This window comes from Trachymyrmex septentrionalis, unplaced genomic scaffold (genome assembly GCF_001594115.1).
Source record: "Trachymyrmex septentrionalis isolate Tsep2-gDNA-1 unplaced genomic scaffold, Tsep1.0 scaffold63, whole genome shotgun sequence".
In the NCBI taxonomy this organism is placed as follows: Eukaryota; Metazoa; Arthropoda; class Insecta; order Hymenoptera; family Formicidae; genus Trachymyrmex; species Trachymyrmex septentrionalis.
This window is the reverse complement of record NW_017305811.1, coordinates 181,481-201,383: the sequence shown is the minus strand read 5'-3', so window position 1 is coordinate 201,383 and position 19,903 is coordinate 181,481. Positions and strand designations below refer to the sequence as shown.

Genomic DNA, 19,903 nt, shown 5'->3' with positions numbered 1-19,903 from the left:
AAAGATTGACCAACTACAATCGAATGCGAGGAAAAAATAGGTTAGAAGAAGTTATTTAAAATAATATAATGTTAGAATAAGTGATAAAGCAAGGTTGTGGACCTACTTAAGACTTAAAAATCTATTGTAGATCCGGGGTTAGAGCCACCGCAGTCAAAATTTCTCTAACAGCAACCTTACGATATGAACTTAAGCTGATGAGCCAATCAGATTACTGCTTTACATTTACGTACTCTAACAGAAATAGAAACAGCAGTAAACTTCCATAAGATGAGTTTCAATCGGTTAAAATTTACCTTATTGCGAGGTTATGGATACTAGTTTACTGTTATTTCCGTTAGACAGATACATAATCTAAAGCAGTATCCTGATTGGCTCATCGGTTTAAGTTTACACTTTACGCATACTGTTACGGAATTCTGTGTGCGGCAGCCCTTAAGGTTGCAAAGCGTAAGCCGTATAAAATTGGCCAATCATAGTCAAATATGACAAAAATAATCGATTGATTAATTTACAGCTTACTTCTTGCCCTTTGTCAGAAGATTAAGTAATTGATATAAAATATATATTTGAAATTATAAAATAAATGTTCTTCGGTGTACATACCACAATATAATTACGATATCACATTAAACAACTCGCCTCGTAAAAACTAAACTGCTGAGTTCTGAGAAAATCGATATAAGATATTATTTCATTAATTCCGCGACGAAACAATAATTGGATTTTACTTTATTTCACATAATATAAAGTTAAATTATCAATGTACTAATAATATACAGAGCTCGATTGTATTTACAAAATAAAGATATTTAAAATATATATTTTTTTTAATGAAAAAAATAACACTTATTTAAAATTAATTATTTTTAACAACTTCTTCTAACCTATTTTTTAATTATATTTTAATTCTATAGCGATACACACTTTTTTTATCCTTGATATACACATATTTGGATCTCTGAGACTTCATCCATATTTGTTACTATAACTTCCGTAAAAATGGACATTTTTTTCATAAATTTTTTTTCAATTAATGGAGAATTGATTAAGAAATAATTAGTATGATGTGTAAAAGTAGATAGAATTAAGGAGCTTTGAAATATATAAGTTCAAAGAAAAAAAAAAGTTCAACAACACGAAAAAATGTCGATTTAACAAATTGTACTGGAGTTGTCCGGGTTTTTGAGACCCCAGTGTATGCAGCTAGTAGATTAAACAAGTTTCGGAACTTATATTTTATATCCTTAATTATTTTAAATAAGTCGTATCAGTCAGAGATTGATCGTAAATTAAAAACAATTTTATTTAAAATATGTATTTTAAATAAAAAAAAGTCGAAGTACCGTAGGATACACACGAAAAGAACGATTTGCCTCAAGTATCTAAAAATTTTCGGATATATCTTAATGTATATATCTAGATAAATTTTTAGATACCTGAGTATCTAAAATCGTTTTCTCTTCCAGTAAAAATCCAACGACAGGGAAGCTAATTGAAAGTACAAATCGGTTCTTCGCGTCTGCTTCGAGAATGAAGTTATCCGACTAATGGACATTTCATAAAATTCATTCAATGGAATTGTAATTATAATTAATTAGAATTAGTGCGCGAGTAGTATTTTACGCGAGTGCGAGAGGATGTCAACCTAATTCTGAGAAGAGGAGAAGTTTTGGGAGAGACATCGAGCACCAATGGAGCAACTTTGCGGTAAATATTATTTTTTATTTATGTAAAATTAACTTTTTTTACTTGTTCTTAACTTATTTTATTTGACAATAATGTAAAAATAATAACTAAATAAAAGGAGAATTACTTCAAAATTACTTTAAAATGTTATACAAATTTATTCTTGTTAAGATTTCCTTTATGATTAAAATTTATTTTCGACGTGTTCTATCAAATCTAAAAATCTGAAAATTATATGTAATATAATTTATGATAAGATTTGACTGCTGAGAATTGTTTTAGAAGTGATCAAATATTCAAATTATATAAAAAATGCAATTTAAAAAATTCTTAAATTTTTAAAAATAGAATTTTGAACTAGACAAAAGAAGAATGACAAAAAAAATTTTACTCTAATTTTTCTAATACTGGCTGTTTATATTCACAATTTTTTTTAAAATCCGCTTAGGTTTAGCGGAGAAAGAAACTAATGAAAAAACATTTCTTCGATATCTCGAAATGATGTGGCTTTTTTAAGATAAAACTTTGTACAAAATAAATAACAATAAATAAAGGGCAAAGAGTCAAATTCACTTTTTTTTTTAAATTGTCATACAATTAAAAGAATAAATTACAAATAGAGAAAAGTAAAATTGAAAAAATATAATAAAATATTTTGTACAAAATATTTTCATCTGGTTGTTCATTTTGCTCCCTATAGCGATGAATTACGTGCGAGACCCGAAATCTCTTTCTTATCCTGCTATATCCTTTATATCAAATGTCGATAATGTCATCGTTCTTCAATTATTCCCGGACCCTCTGAATCTATTGATAGTCAAGAAGATTTTCCCAGAGTTGGCCGTTCTTTAATAATGTATAATATCTCGTTGGTGCAGTTCTTATAATCACTTAAAACTTAATGGACCTTCTACAATAAGCCATTAGTCATAAGTCAAAAGTCAGAAGCTAAAAATTGACGACTGTGAGTGGTCAATTTTTAGCTTCTGACTTCTGATTTACGACTAATGGCTTATTGTAGAAGGCCCATAAATATTAACAGTCACATGAACTTCCGTACGTAAAACCGGCCATCTTTAGCATAAGTATCTTATAGGTGACATTGGCAATTTTAAACTTCATCTTTTAGAATCCGAATTTATATTTTTAATTATAATTCTTAATTAAATATCACTGACATTTTTCATAATTTTTCATAGATTAGAAAAAGATAAAAATATTATAGTAAAAAAATATGTTTTTGATTACTTCTATTGAAATGGTATGATATAGACTGGTCAAAGTCTTGCTATAAATGCTTTGAAGCGTTTGATGGACTAATTAGGAGAAAGAATTTTACAAATTGACCAATTAAAAAACGCTTCAAAGTTTGTAGCATAGCATTGGGTACCGTACCCATAGAGAGTTGAAACCTGATAAAGATTTTTCTTTCAGTGAGACCTGACAATCAACTTGTAACATGTTTAATATGATGTAGGAGCATTTTTTATACACATAGCTGTCCAGCTCTTCACAAAGTAAAAAAAATATATTATAGGGGAAAGAACTGATAAAAAGAGGCATTAATGAAAAACGGCGCTGACGCGCGAGCGAATAAACTCGCTGCAAGGCGACCCGGATCGACTCACGCGATTGGTCGGCCAGTCGTAGAAATTCAATTCCCGCTCCTTCTTTTTTCATCTCTCTTCATTCCTCCAGTCGGCGCGGCAAACGTACGAGCAAGCGAACGAGCGAGTGAGATAGACGTCGTTTCCCAAGGGAAGCTCGTCTGGACAGTACCGACCGACAATTCAGTTTGTCGACGGCGTTGCTCTCGCTCGCGTTTATGATCGTGCATTGTTTTCATCGTGAATTGTAACGTAAACACCCGTGTGTGTCATCCATCTTTCTCGTTGTCGTAAAAACCGGTTGACGCACCGGGAGAACGCCGAAGGAGCGCAGAGGTGAAGAGCAAAAGCGGGTGTCGAAAGCCAGAATCAAGGAGTGAACTGTTATACTGTATTAAGCACGATCGCGGTGATCGTGTGACCACGCTATAGGCCACGCTGTTGTCCACGCGAGTGGTGCACGTTGAACGATCGATTTGGAATCTAGGTACGTGGATCGTATGCGCATGGATCATACTCGCCAGACGCGACAATACTAGGATGAACGAAAAATCGGTACCATGCTCTATATGTCGGAATTTTCGATAAACCACGACAATCTACATTACACTTATCCAAAAGAAACTCGTTCTCGCATTAGGAAAGAAAAAGAAATATTATTAAATAAAAAGTCTGTCGCGAGTGAACGTTTCTTACGTTCTTTCTTCTTAACATTGATCACGTATGAATTTTTATACTGATGGAAAAATGGGATTGATAATGTCCTTTCAAGATAATACAAGTCATACATATAATTAAGTTATTGTAGGATGAAAATCACTTTTTTTTTCGTCATAATTATCAGTCGTGACTTAAACGCTATGCCGGACTGTTTATTGTTTATTGCTACTATAATGCTACACGTTTGCTGTTGTTAACAAAATCAAATACTGATTTTTATGTTATGCAATAAATTGTCGAAATTTTTTTGCTACATGAGAAAAATACATTTGATTGCACAAGGATCGACAAACAGGATATTCATTATTCAAGCCCTGCATCAACATTCGGTTCGCTGGAATGTGCGCGAGACAATAAATATTTATTGGCCAGTTATTGTTAATTCTCTAACACAATTTTATGCCTTTTAAAGCACAGTCGATATCACGCTTTCTTGAAATTCAGATTGAGATTTAAATATATAAAAAAATTAATAAAATATGGTCCAATTTTTGTTACAGTAAAAACTTATTGTTAAAAGTTTCACCAGTGTATAGTATGTGCAATGTACATCCACAGTAATCGATTTTGTTCCTCAGAAATTTTCACAAACCGAGAAGTAACCACTTTTCATTATTGTTTACAGTTCATGCACGATTAACGACATGATTCATACTTAGTATCCAATTAGACGCAGCAAGCGCCAAGCAGTAGAGCAGCAACCCACCAAGGCGATATCTTTTACGCCACTGTAAATATCGCCTTGCTGATTGGTTGCTGCTCCGCTGCTTGACGCTTGCTACGTCCAGCCTGAACTAGGCATAAGAGCCTGATGAAAATATAAGGGAGCGTTTATATTGGCCGTTTATATTGGCCTGTAAGAATAGACTAATCACAGGCTCCTCTAAGAAATATTCCCCTCTTATTCGACAGTAAGAAGGGGATACTCGGAGTGGTGATTGGTCAATTTTACAGATTACGGCATACACAGTTACGGCCAATATAAATGCTCTCTTATATTTTCATCAGGCTCTTATGCCTTAAAGCTTCGTCTATGATGAACAGTAGCAATAGTGGTAAGGCTGTAAGATACATCGGGAGTAAGCTGATTTTCCGGTATAAGGGCTACCACAAACAAAATTTCTGTAACAGTAACTTTAAGACGTGAACTTAAGCCGATGAGCTATTAGGATACTGCTTTAGATCAACGTGCTCTAACGGAAATAGAAATAGCAGTAAACTTATCCATAAGGTGAGTTTCAATCGGTTGAAATTCACCTTATTGTGAGATTATGGATAAGTTTACTGTTATTTCCATCAGATTACGTAATGTAAAGTAATATCCTGATTGGTTTATCGGCTTAAGTTTACACTTTATACATACTGTTACAGAATTTTGTATGCGGCCCTAATAGGACATAGAATAAATAGCCCGTAATATACCGTAAGCAACAAGAGAGTAGAACGTAGAAAATGAATTTCAACCATTCACTTACGGACTTACTTTACGCCCTATTATGTTATACTGGAAAACCAGCTTACTCCTGACATGTCTTACAGCCAATTACCACTATTACTACTGCCCATTATAGACGAACATTAAAGCTTGTCGAAGCGTCAAAGTATGAATGATGAATTTTAACGCTTCTTAAACACTTTATTGACTTTCCATTGACTCTTTGTGATTTTGAATGTATATTCATATACATTTCCCGAACTCTCGCCAAACGTGCATGGAACACATCTGTTACATTCCCCGCACGTTCTTAAATATTTCTTTTTCATTAACATTTCCCAAACGCTTCACAACGCTCCGCAAAGAGTGCATGAAGCGTGCCGATACACTTAATCACTACACATTGACCCTTTGTCTACGTTTCCTAAACGCTTTGCAAAGAGTTTACAGAACATTCTAATACGCTTTGTGTACACTTCTAAGGCTAAATTTTTTTTTAATAGAACGTAAAGCAAGAATTAATAAAGCAATTAAACATTAAAAAAAGTTAACAGAGCGTAAAAGAAGTGTTTGGCTTGTGTAAAGAGAGTATCAGATTACGGGTTGACGATTACGATTGACAGCTGCCTGATTCTATTTCAGCCAATTACGATGGACTCGCTACTTCGTGATTGGTTGAAGTAGAACCAGGCAACCGTTAATCATTATCGTCAATTCGTAATCTGATACGGGCATAGCAGAATGCTCGTAAACAAAATATCGTTGAGCTGTATGCGGCACCGTCACCAGAGAGACACAGCGAGTTAAAATTCTCGAATTTAAAAAATCACACAGAATAGGATAAAAGACTATCTATAAAAATGACTAGCAATACGACATCTGTCATCTTTTAATCATCTTATTATTGACTATATTTTTTTACTAAAAGATATCTTCATAACAGTTTAATCATTTTTTTAGATGACTTTGTGCTCTCTGGGATATATTTTGTTAAATAACATGACAAATATATATTAGTAGATAATTAATCATTTAAAATATTTATATATTTTTTTTTTTATTTAACTTTGCTAATTTCATGTATAGCAGCTTTTAGTATGCATATTTAGCATAATGTCAGTGACAGAATTTGCTATTACAAGTTGGCTGTTGGCGACATACTATTAAGGGGATCTTAAAGTCGTCTCTATTACCGAACAAATAATAAATATTTTTTGTATAACGATTACTTTTTTCCTAAGCTTTCTTACTGATTTGAAAATCCTTTTCCAATATTAAAGTATACACATTAATACGTGCTATGAGGTGGAGTCTGTGCTGAGCACGACAAAAAATTTTGAAATTAAGACCTTTACCATTTCTTAGTCTAATATGTTAGAGCTGTTAATAACAATATTTGTTTGATATAATAACTTTGCAATTTGTACTTATAAAATTGTGATCCACAGACACGTGGTTCACATGAACAAACAACGTCGAGTTCTTGGAATTAGACTTAGACACTGTATTGCGAATTTATTATACGGAAATTAACACGAATGTGCGACTGCGTGTATTATATTATAGTTTGCGTGAGATATTGTGGTGGTAGTATACAGGGTGGGGCATTTTAATCGCCCCAGGCAAATATCTCAGAAACTAAGAGAGATATAAGAAAAAGTTTTATATGAAAGTTGTAGGTTTCCTTGGGGAAAAAGAAGGTAGAAATAATGGATTTTGGATAGAGGCACTACCAAGGTCAGGTCAAGATCAACATGAATTTTTTAAATGGGACCCCCCATTTTTCATTGCATATTCTTGTAGCTTACATAAAAAATAAATTTTCAATGCAAAAATGAAAATAAGAGAAACAATCTTATTTCCAATAATCTTGATCTTAACAAATGTTATCCAGGATATGATCCTGAACAACATTCAAGAGGTTTTAGCTGTCGGTCGGATACCTTATTAGCGTAATGCTAATGCCGGCGATATTGTAACTTTCAAGCCTTATAACTCGAAATGTACATAATGAAGAAATATTTTATTATAGTATTTTGGAAAGCTCTTGAGGTAATCTACAAGAATATGCAATGAAAAATGAGGGTTTTATTTAAACAATTTATGTTGACCTGACCTTGGTAGTGCCCCCTATCTAAAATCCGTTATTTCCATCTTCTTTCTCCTAAGAAAACATAAAACTTTTTCTTGTATCTTTTTTAGTTTCTGAGATATTCGCTTGGAGCGATTAAAATTCTCCATCCTGTATAAAGATATGTCGATGTGCTGTAAAACAGCGACCTCTGGTGACCTCGTCGGAGTTTGGGCTTCACTTTAAGATCTCCTTAAACTCTTACCGACTCATCCATTTCGACCAATCCCATCTTACTGACTGTTTTTTTAGATCGCTTCCGAATCGCCGACTATAGACTATCAAGTCAATGACTACGTTTACATCCGGTATACAAGACACTCTTTTAACCGAATTTAATATAACATCTATAGTTATATTTTTTATTTACTTAACTCTAATGATATATATTATTTGTATATAAGATTTGATATCAACAGCTCTCTGGCGCCAAGTAAATCCCACACTTTTTCTTTCAATCAACATAGTTATTTAATTCTCTTTCAAAACATTGTATCAAAATCATGTAATTTTGCTTTATCCAAGTGTTATCACAAAGAATTGAAGAAGTAACAGTATAAAATAAAAAAAAATTAATTTAAATAGAAAAATTTTTTATGTAAAACACTGCGCTACTAGATTCCGAAATACAATACAATAAGTTATGAAAATGAAAAAAAAACATTTTTTGTTTTTCCAATTTAACATTTAAATTAAATTCATTATTTTTTAATTGTTTTAATTGTTTTTTTTTATCTAGCAGTGCCAAGTGATAAAAAATTTTTCTATTTAAATTATTTCTATTTAAATATTTTTAATTTTACGTTACTTCTTTAATTTTTTGTGATCACATTTGAATTGAGTAACGTAACGCAATTTTATCATATAATAATATTTTGAAAGAGAATTAAATAACTATTATTACGTTGATTGGAAGAAAAAGCGTGGGATTGAATTTGACTCCAATTATTTAAAAAAAAATCTTTTATGCAAATGTTACAGATCTTTAGAGTTAAGAAAAAATAAATAAAAAAGATAACACTTAGATTTTACTTTTTAATTTGGTAGAATTTAACTTGGTGCTAATGTTGGTATCAAATCTTTTATACAAATGATATATATCATTAGGATTAAGTAAATAATAAAGATACTACCACTTGAGTTTTACTTTCTATTATAATTTAATAGAATATGTACTACAAGAAATATATTAGATAAGGAAGTTACAGCAAACAAAAGATAATTCTTCGAGGAACATAACTAGTAGACATTATTATTGTAGGCAGAAAATCAATACTGTCTTTTAATATATTTACAAGTGATGTCTAATTGAGGAGTATCACAAATGTTGGCATGTTATTAAATGTGCAACACTTCATGTATATGTGTTGTCTTTTTATAATTAAAACATATATTCATTGTCAAAAAAACATTTTTGCGAGAGAAGCGTCTAAGTAAAACGATCGCTGTTTTTTCTCGGAGTTATAAAATTGTGAGTAAATAATACTAAAATTATTATATATTAATATAATATAAAATATAAATAAATTTAATATAAAATATTTTCATCACATTTTTTTCTTTTTTAAAGAAGAAAATAATCGATATATCTCCAGTATCATTTTTTCGAGCATGTATAAAAATGTCCCCACTTCAGTCGCTCAAATAATTATACTTTTATGGAATAAATTAATATGACATATTTTTTTCTTAAAGTTTACGTTTTTCTCTTTTCAAAACACTGCTTATTTTTATCTGTAACTTTTTTCATCATAAAGATATGATTTTTTGAAAAAAAAAAAAAAAAAAAATTGATTAGTGTTTTTCTCTTTTATTATAAATTGTTCTTTAGTATTTTTTGGCATAACTTTTTCAATTATTATCAAAAATCTTTTTATATTTTAATATTTCGATTTTATACATTCTAGCATTTCACTAAAAAAAAAAATTTTTTTTCTATTGAGATTTGGTGATAATTGAGCCAGTCAAAAACGCCGTGGGTGGTTTGGACCCCATGTAAATTAAGATTCTAAAACAAGACATGTTGAAGATTAAATGGAAATCTCCATTTTTCATACAAATACAAATACAATATTTTTTCATTGATTATTATTATGTTTTTGAGTTATAAGACTTGAAAATTATAGTCCCTCTAGCATTAACATTATTTATGGTGTACAACTGATAGTTGAAACTTTTCAAATGTTGTTCAGAGTCATAATCTTGACATCATATGTCAAAATTAAGGCTTTTGAAGGTTGTTTCTTTTTCTTTTATTTGTGCACTAAAAATGAACATTATAATAACAACAAAAAGGCTATGATTTTGATAAATCAAGGTCATAATTCTGAACAACATTTGAAAAGTTTTAACCAGCAGTTGGGCACCTAGATAATGCCAATGCTGGCGGTACTATGACTTTTTTTCTTAATCTTTATAACTCAAACTGTAGTTAATTTAAAAAATATTTTGTTACAATGTTTTGAAAAGTTTTCGAAAAAAAACCTATAAGGATATGTGATAAAAAATGGGAGTTTTTATTTAAAAAAAATCCATTTGACCTTGACCTAATCTTAGCGGCGCCACCCAAGATTAAATTGATAAGATTAATAATAAAATATTTTTAAACACTACAACTTTTATCTGAAACATTTTTCTATAAAACTTATATTTTCTATATTCAGGAGCTTTGATACTTTTGCCTCGTCCTGTATATGTAACACAAATGGTTCTCAACACTGAATCTCTCAAAATTTATATCTGCAATAATATTGAATCCATATATATTTCAGTTCATAAAATAATTCGAATAATTTAATAATCCGAACTCGGTCGTAAATATTGAATGTTTGCGTAAAACGTTACATATGTTACGTGCATTTAATTATTTATCTTTTTCTCACTAGGTCAAATGTCCGCACATTCGATCGTACTATATCTATTCGATGAAAATATAATACCACCTAATATCAATTGTTTGATTAAGAAAAAATTAACTTATAAAACTTCTAACTTATAAAAGTCTTTCTTGCATTATCCTCTTTAAATTATGTAAGTAGATCGATGTAAATAGTATCTATCTATGTATATTCGTTGGATAATAAAAATTAATTCATGACAAACTTGTGTAGCAAAAATTGTTGCTTTATGCTTTCGTTTCTCATTTGAGTTTAGACTAAGTAAAACACTTCTCATACTTATCTAATGGAAAATTCGATCGATTGCTTCGAACATATTATTCTTGCATTCGCTCGATAAATGTTTCAACGTTGTTGAAAATTTAACGAAACGCGTCCATCAGCAATGTCGCGCATTTGTGTTTTGGACGTCACAAGTTCAGAATATCCATCGCTTTTAAATCACGTAGATGGTGCAAAGTGCAAGGTACAAGAAAATTGTTAATTTACTTTGTGTGTAACAATTATCAATAAGGAAAATCGTTATTTTATTAAAGATAATCTGTCATTCGTACGATTCGCGTGGCGCGCTTCCACGAGAAAATTTTATCCATGGATAAAACCTGAACAGAATAAAAGTATTTAGTTGAAAAACAAGAAAACTCGACATATGTCATCATGACAGATGTTGTATATACAAAAGACTCTTTTTGCCAAATAAACGGTAACAAATAGAGAACCGGTTGGATCTGCCAGATCTTCTCATTATAATGCTGTACAGGATGTTAAGGTGTCCTCACGCCGAGTCGTATAAGAAACTGAATATATCGTCAATGTAAACAGTATATCTTTTAAAGATACGTTTGATGCAAAAATGTTTAGATAGATCAAAATATCCAAGTCAAATAAATAATGCGTTCGTGCCATAATACTTAAGAAATAATAATAACTGTAGTGAATACAGTTAAGTATATATAACTCGAAAGAAATATAAAATAACAAAAATTATAATACATACAAAAATATTACGTAAATTTATATATAATACGATTATTTTTAGTTAATATGAAATAGAAAGTAGTATCGTCATTGTGAAACAATCTTTAGATATCCATATATCTATATATATTCGCACATACCGCATGTCTGTGCAGTCTGTTGTTCAACAATAAAGCCGATCGTTCAAGTTCCTAGGATCATATTATAAGATACGAGAAGAATAAGGAATATTTAACAATATTGGAGACGCAAAAATAAAACGAAAGGTATTGCCAGTGTTATCGCAATGTGTCAATTCTCTATAACCCAATCTTTTCTTATGTTTGAAAAAAATTAACCCATAATTAGTAAATACTGACGAATTAAGAAATAAATTTAAATGTTTTTAATATTTTATTATATAAAAAAAAATAATTTCTAATCTTTAAGTTACAATGGATGATAATATATAACATTGCATACAATAAATATGTGTAGAGGAAAAATAGGGTTATAGAATACTATTTTGTTTTATTGAAATAATTTAGTAAATATTTATGTGACATAATTACTTTTAATATAAGTTTGTTAGCCATAGAGTGTTATGTATATACTTAAGTATGATTTTACATGTCATACATGCACACATTTTGTTGTCAAATTTAGTTCAATTATATCATTTAAAAGCAACATTCAAAACCTCCAAGCTAAAACGTAATTAAAATAAGTAAATATAACTGGTTACAAATCAGTATGTGATTTTTTTAAAACACGCAATTTGAAAAATCACATGACTTTAGAAATAATTTTTCATCGATTATATGATTTTATAGTTATCGAATTTTAAATAATTAAATGATTGGAATAGAAGAGAAAAAAACATATCATCGTGTGACTCTTCAAATTATATAATTTCAAAAAATCACATACTGATTTGGAATAATCCGTTATGTGATTTATATGTTTTAATTACGTGATTTTGTTATATTATTTTGTGACGTGATTTTTTTTGGTAGGGTTATTAGTAATAACGTTTCAAAAACGAAAAATCAATTCCGTACACAGTTTTGGTAGGATCAAGTGACGCGACGCCAAGTGCATAAAAAACAAAACGGACCGCTTGACCGTCATTATGTATATTTATATTCGTGCCGTTTGTGCCAAATTTGCGACGCTACCACTAACTTTATGTGGAGTTTTGACATTAACAAACTTTAGAATAAAATTACTCACAGAAACGCAATCAAAACTCTAAAAACACTTTTATTATATAATCATCGGTATTTTTCGATTGCGATTCAGTCTGAATAAAATTGGTGTGTCTGACACAAAGATCTGGAGATCGATTTCCGAAAGGGACTATTTCAGATTTTCAGATTTTTTTCAGTTTTACATGTGACACATAAGGCCTGTTCTTTTTGGCTGAACTTTTGTATCAGTTCATTTTTCTTCCTTTTCTTTCTTCCTGGAGAGAAAAGGATGAAAGATGAACTCATGCAAAAGTTTAACTAAAAAGAACAGGTCTATACATTTAAAACATTTTGTCCACCACACAAGCTGCAAACAATGTTTTTATTCTTCTTAATATTACATTAAAATTAGCAATATAAATGAACATTAATGCACATACGCATGTAATAATTATCAATATTTATGCGCGCGCGTGCGTGCGTGTGTGTATGGGGGGGGGCATTTATGGGAGCATGAAAGTGTAAAAGAGAGAAATGAAGGCAAGAGGAAAATGAGAAAAGGCGAGAGGAAGTGTAGACAAGAAAAAGCAGGAAAAGGCGAAACAGTACAAGAGATGAAAAAAAAAGAAAGAAAGGTGGAAACGAGGGAGGCAATTAATTTTTATTTTTTATTTTTATATATTATTAACCTAAAATATATCATCAAATACAAGTTATTATTATCTTTTTATTTTTATAAGATTTAAATTCTATGTTATTATGTTTTCAAAAATTTACAAAAAGCAGTGAAATCCCTGAAAAGAATCTCTTTAAAAAAGAAAAAATATACACCAAGTACATAAAAAAGGTATCGAATGTTATATTTCTTTTAATAAAAAACAGATACGAAATAAATGCAATTACCCAAGTATTTTATAATGCAAGATTCATAAGATAGCTGATGGATTGAAAGTGATTAAAATGGTCAACTACATTATAGTGAAGAAAACTGCATATATTTTTTCTTTTTTAAAGAGATTTTTTTTTAGATTGAGTAATATTTCAGTCATCTCCATTTCTCATTTCTTTGAGTTCACAGTTTATTTCAACGATTTCAGCAATTTATTTCCATCAGGGATGTGGGAAAAGAACAATTTTTAATTTAACTGAATGCTGATGTAATCATCGTTACATAATTGCGGTAAAACAAAGATGAAAATTACGTGTCAACTGGCGCGACAGACTGAATTATGTTGATTGCCGATACGTGCGTGTCAAGAAACGGAGGGAAAAGTGTCGAGCGTATCGGTTACATCATCACATTGCAACGCGTAAGACAAGTAGGAAGATCCATTGACTGCATTTCGAGGTGTAAATTTCCAACGCATTGTGATATATTAATAAATAATTAATTATAATGTGCAAATGACTAGGTAAGTTTATGTACAGAAGGATATGTACAGAATTGTTTATCCAAGATACGACAGTTTTGAAATATGGTTTTTAAGAGAAAACATCGATTAAACGTATAAACGTATATTTTTAATAAGTGTATATGACTCCAAACAATTCAAATTAAAACACGGATATTTTAATTATGTAAAAGTGTTAACACTTAGATGACATTGTCATAATATCTAAGGTACTCATGAAAGATTGGGATTGGAACTACCGATAGTCATCGGTCACTCGCGGTGGAGTATATTTCATTCTTGACACCAGCCGCGACTGTGCCGCTCAAGAACACTCCGTAATCGTTAGTCCTCGAACGCGAGTGCTTGCGAGATTGCCTCTCGTTTTTCTTCAGTTTAAAAATCCTTCATTTCTCTACCGAAAGGGTCTCCCGTTGAATCCGTCCACATACACAATCATATTTAAATAACTTATCGTTAGTAATTCTCATAATTCTTAAATAATTTTATTTTTTACTTTCTCAAGCAGCCGCACAAACTTTTGTTTTTTTTATTAAATGAAATCTACAGTCTATATTTTGTAATCTTCCATATAATTAATAAATTGATCAGTGCTAAATTCTGTTTTGTTGTACTAATCACAATCGTGACGATGTGGTATTTCAGCAATCAACAGAACGGAGCTGCCATCACAACGATTACTTCACATGTGGACATCGCCGTCGCGACTCAGGATCGGCCGGGCACCTAGGAAAAAGATATAGCCTTCAGCTGTACCATCAGCCGCGCCCAGTGAAGAATGGAGAACACCGATGGATCCAGAAGAAAACTTTCTTTTCTTAGTTTTGGTAAACGAATATCGGTGAGTAATTGACGAACAATTAATATATAGCATAAACGTGAAAAACACCTCGGAAATAAATCGAAAGAAAACCGTCTCGGTTTGTATAGATATGTCCCAGTGTATCTATGACAGCGTATCGGATGCTTTAATAACGATACGTCGATAAACAATATTATATCGAGATATATATTGATATATTCCGACTACTGCGATGCATACATCACTTACAAGGGAAGTAATTTCCCTTGAAAGGGGGTAACTTCCCTTGTTAGAGTCTGACCGAAATTTCGATTTCGATTTCGATCAGTTTCGGTGAAAAATCAGAATTTCGATTTGACTTCGGTTTTGGTCGAAATTAAGAGAAAATTTCGTAAAGGTAAGTAAACTGAAACTGTATAAATTGTAACGCGCCGACAAGCATTCGAAAAACTATGTTATCATCAATTGCCGATTGCTGCAAACCACGTCAGCCCTATATTCTTCTTTCTTTATTCTTTTTTACTCGCCAAGTTACTACATATCTAGTATCTGAACTTCCTGATAATTTTTATAGGAAATTCCTTATAATTTAAGGAATAATAAGACAGTGATCAAATCTTATTTTTAAAAGAGTACATAAATTACATATTTTGATATTTTCGAACAATTTTCTGAAAATCATCGTGTTTGTAAGATTTATCAAAAAATTTTGGTTTTGATTTCGATCAAAATTGAATTTGTGAATTGACGTTGCGGATTCACGGAATCTGATTTAAGTTGACCTCTTCATATAAAAAACGAATGTCTAATATATAAATTGAAAAAACAAGTACATCAGAATTAGGTGCTTCGATAAACTGTAAAGATACACCTAAATATATAATAATACAGTATTTATCAAATATTATTAAATTATTAAAATTAACTATCTCCCCCAATTTGATCTATAAGAGATAACTTGGATTAAAATATTAAACTCCGTGTGGTCTTCGGTTTAATTTACAAAATACTCCTCTGTTAATATTATTATATATATCTAATATTAAAATATTAAATCGCAAAATTATAAGTATTTATTTTATTTTCGATTTAGCAGAAATTCAAATAAAAATATCGACAGCGCGATCAGTATAGAAGAGTAAAGTTGTGTTAAAAAATTAAGACTTGAAATACTATTTTTAATGCACTCTATTAAGATATCAAATCGCAAAATTAGTTCGGTTTAGCAGGAACTTGGACTAAAAAGTCATCGCGCGACTATAGCTCATAAGAATAAAATTGCATTAAAAATTATATACACTTACGTGTTTAGTCTTGAAATATTCTATTTTTAATGTATTTACTATTACGATTTTAAAGCATCGAATTAATTGCTCGCTCAGTTTAACAGGAAGTTAAACAGGAAGGTCGACGTTCAAGATCAAGTTCTTGAAGTTGTTGCTAAATCGAACGAGCACCTAATTCTGCGATTTAGTATAGTATACTATATTTCTTGATATATTAAAAATAGAATATTTTAAATCTAAAAATGTAAATGCGCTTAATTTTTTACGCAACTTTACTCTTGTTAGCTGGTCGCGCTGTAGATATTTTCGTTCAAATTTCTACTAAACCGAACGAATACCTAATTCGGTGATTTAATATTTTAATATTACATTAACAGAGGGAGTATTTTGTCACTAAAAATAAGGCGGAGTTTAATATTTTAATATAAGTTATCTTTTATAGATCAGAGACTAGGGGAGATAATTGATTTTCATAATTTAATAATATTTGATAAATAGTATAATAATTTTGATGTTTCTTTGTAGTTTTCTAGACCTAATTTTGAAATATGTTGGAATTTATTTAGCTCTGGAAGAGACTAATTTAATAGGGATCATTTCATCGGTATTTTGAAGTGATGCATTCACTTCTCATACAGCACTTTATTCGAGGGATGTCCTGAGAATGTCCCTAGAACATGTAAATATGTTTTCTGGACGTTTTTTAGAATGTTCAAGGTGACTTATTGTGCATAATGGCGGAGTTCCCGTCTCATGATCTGAGATCTCGATTAATCAGAAATTGAGCTCATTTGCAGTGTGAAACAAGATATGTGAATTTCTGCAAATGAGCTCAAAACTTGATTGCTTGACGGATCCTCTTACTACTTTTAACTTACTATGCATTCGCCGGTATAGATTACTTGTCTATTCCACCACGGAAGTCTGTGCTGGATATGGGTTTTATCATATTCTAACATAAAACGTATAACATGGTGACAAGATTAACTAAACAAATTTAATTGCGTTTTCTACACGTGTTATTGTTCAAATCGGATATAAGCAGATGTAATTTTCGAATAAGTTACAATGATCCGTATTGCACTTGCATGCGAAATGTACATTGTATGTGCATACGAAGGAACAGGGATCCGCTTTGCAAAATAGTGTGCGAATTATTGCACATTATTTCATCGCAGTTATCTTCCGACTCCGACATAGTTTCGTAAAGGCGAGATAAAAATGACCTCGAACAGGACTGATTGGCCTGATTGTTGACGGTCACGGGTCAATAACCATTTGACACCGTGTGTGGCGCACGCGGATCGCACGACACAAATTGGAAACGCGAAACGGCGCCGCGGCACGTGACTTCGATCGGAACATCAGAAGGAAAGTTGCCGGCGGGACTTCCTCGTTGCCACACGCTAAACCGCTAAATATTTATAGAGGATGTTTCATAATTATTCTGACGGAGTTCGTGGACATGTAAAACAGACTAAACTGAGATGGAAAGTCCTCTACCATTTTGCAATTTTTGCAATGGTTAACAAGATATTAATTGCCAAAAATTGCCGAAAATTGATCTTTAATAATTTTTTACTCAAATACTATTAACTTTATAGAAAAACTGCAAGAGACAAAAATTGTTTATTTTTTTCTCATAGAGCTCTAAGAATTTTTTTCAAAATTTTTTAATATCGTATTTTCTCCTGTTGATAAAAATGAGAAAATGCAGTACTAAAAAATTGATAAAAAATTCTGAAAATATTCAGAGAGTTCTATGAGAAAAAAATAAACAGTTTTCATCTCTTATAGTTTTCCTGTAAAGTTGATAGTATTTGAGAAAAAATTATTGAAGATCAATTTTCGGCAATTTTTAGTAATTAATATCTTGTTAATTATTGCGAAAATTGAAAAATGATAGAGGACTTTCCGTCTTAGTTTAGTCCGCTCCATCAGAACAATTATCAGACACCCTGTATGTATATATGTGTGTGTGTGTGTGTGTGTGTGTGTACACTTGATTACTATTCTTTATAATACTGGAGAGCTGTAAATTCCGTATTAACGACCAAGACCGATCGAATGTCGTCAACATGACGCGCGACCACCATAACCGCGATGTATACGGTTGCGTAAGCTCGAACTGATTCCAGATGTACTTATTCCTTCGAATGCGATCATCGTTAATAGTCGTATATCAGGATCTAATTAGTGGTGAATTCTTGATCTTTATCTAGAGTTGGTAAACTTATTTTATAAAAATAACTCATTATCATTACTGATTTGAAAAGTAACTTATTGTTACCATTATTCAAAAAGTAAAGAGTTGTTACAATTTCCGTTATTTTTTCAGTGAATTTTGATAGCTCCTTTTTTATAGAATGGCATTCTATTATTCTAGACATCAATTGATCAATTCAACACGAGATCTATAGTGGTTACGATGGTTGTGGCTAATCGCAACATAGTCAAACATAACATTTTCTTCTTTCAAAATTCATATGTATCAATAAGGAAATATAATGTCGTTTCCAATTTACTACTGAAAAAAATAATTGTAACGCTAATGAAAACGTTATGTTTCTTATTTGTAATGTTAATAATAACACAATTACTTTTTTGGAGTAATAACAGTAATGAAAATAATCATTTCTTTTATCGTTACTTTGTACAACATATGGGTGGGTGTGTGTGCATAGAAAACGTGCGTTTAAGAGTAAATTTCAAAAGAAGAAAACGTTATGTTTAACTATGTTGCGATTAATCATAATTACTATAAATTTCGTGTTGAATTGGTCAATTAGTGATCAGAATAATTAAATGCTATTCTTGTAACGCGTTGCTTCCCAATATTATCTTTATCAATCGCAGATCTATGGTTCCTTTTTTGTAAAACGTTATCAAAATTTGTCTCTAATGACATCTCGGCAAGTTCTTGAACGATACTGCTTTTTCGATTCGTGAAAGGCCGCGATTAGTTTCGTCCCACTGACCTGGATTGAGCGATCGAACAGCAAAGTGTCACCTCCTTTTTGCTCCTACGGAGCAGGAAGTCGCCTAATAGAAACGCAAATTGGACGATACGCTGAAATTTGATTCGATGTGTGCTCTGTACTCTATCTTTTTTTTTTAGCTATTAACTATTTAAAAATGGGTTAACGGAAGAACTTCAGAAATTTGCTTCACTTGGATTTGCTTCACTTGGTACTTCTTGCACAGTAACAATCTCTTAATTCATGTTGCACATATAGATGATTAAAACATTAACATTTGCCGACGTGCCATTCAAGCGCTTACGCAAGGTCGGAAGCCGCAAATTCGATTATCAAGAGCGGTGTCAATCGTATCCTCGCAATCATATAGCTCGATCGTTGCTAACATTGTCAGTGTACAAGTAACCCGTTTACGTTGGAGCGCATAAAATATCCATAAAAGAAATTCCTCTCATGTTTGCAACAATCCCGAAGGTAGGGATATGACTTTCCGTAATAATATATTATATATAACTATAAGATGCGATCCCATTTCTTTTCGACCGGTGCGACAGATCATTCAATTGATTACACAACAATTGTATCAAGTCTCATTTATAAATTTCTTTTATAAAGAGAACAACTAAACTATGTAGCTAAGTGTAACTCATCAAAGCATCTTATGGCACGTTTATATCAGAATTTGTTTTTAGTTAACAATCCTGAAACTGCCACTTGTGGTATTGCAATTGATAGGATAAGAAAAAAAAGATTCATATATATGAATACGGATTATGTAATTGTCGTTCTTGTTATTGCA

At 31.2% G+C, this 19,903-nt stretch overlaps 1 protein-coding gene across 5 annotated transcripts in view; it reads left to right on the top strand.

Moving 5' to 3' along the window:
• The first annotated feature begins 3,484 nt into the window (after positions 1-3,484).
• Positions 3,485-19,903, top strand: part of LOC108753025 (band 3 anion exchange protein) — a 39,613-nt gene continuing 23,194 nt past the window's right edge. For 2 of the 5 annotated variants that reach the window (XM_018494335.1, XM_018494330.1), the window contains exons 1-2: positions 3,485-3,783; positions 14,684-14,879. In XM_018494335.1, the coding sequence (XP_018349837.1) occupies positions 14,817-14,879 (63 nt within the window). In that variant the 5' untranslated portion in view covers positions 3,485-3,783; positions 14,684-14,816. Of the gene's footprint in view, positions 3,784-11,624; positions 11,724-13,832; positions 14,039-14,381; positions 14,494-14,683; positions 14,880-19,903 lie in introns of those variants that run through there. The other 3 variants (XM_018494331.1, XM_018494332.1, XM_018494333.1) reach the window with 3 other exon arrangements.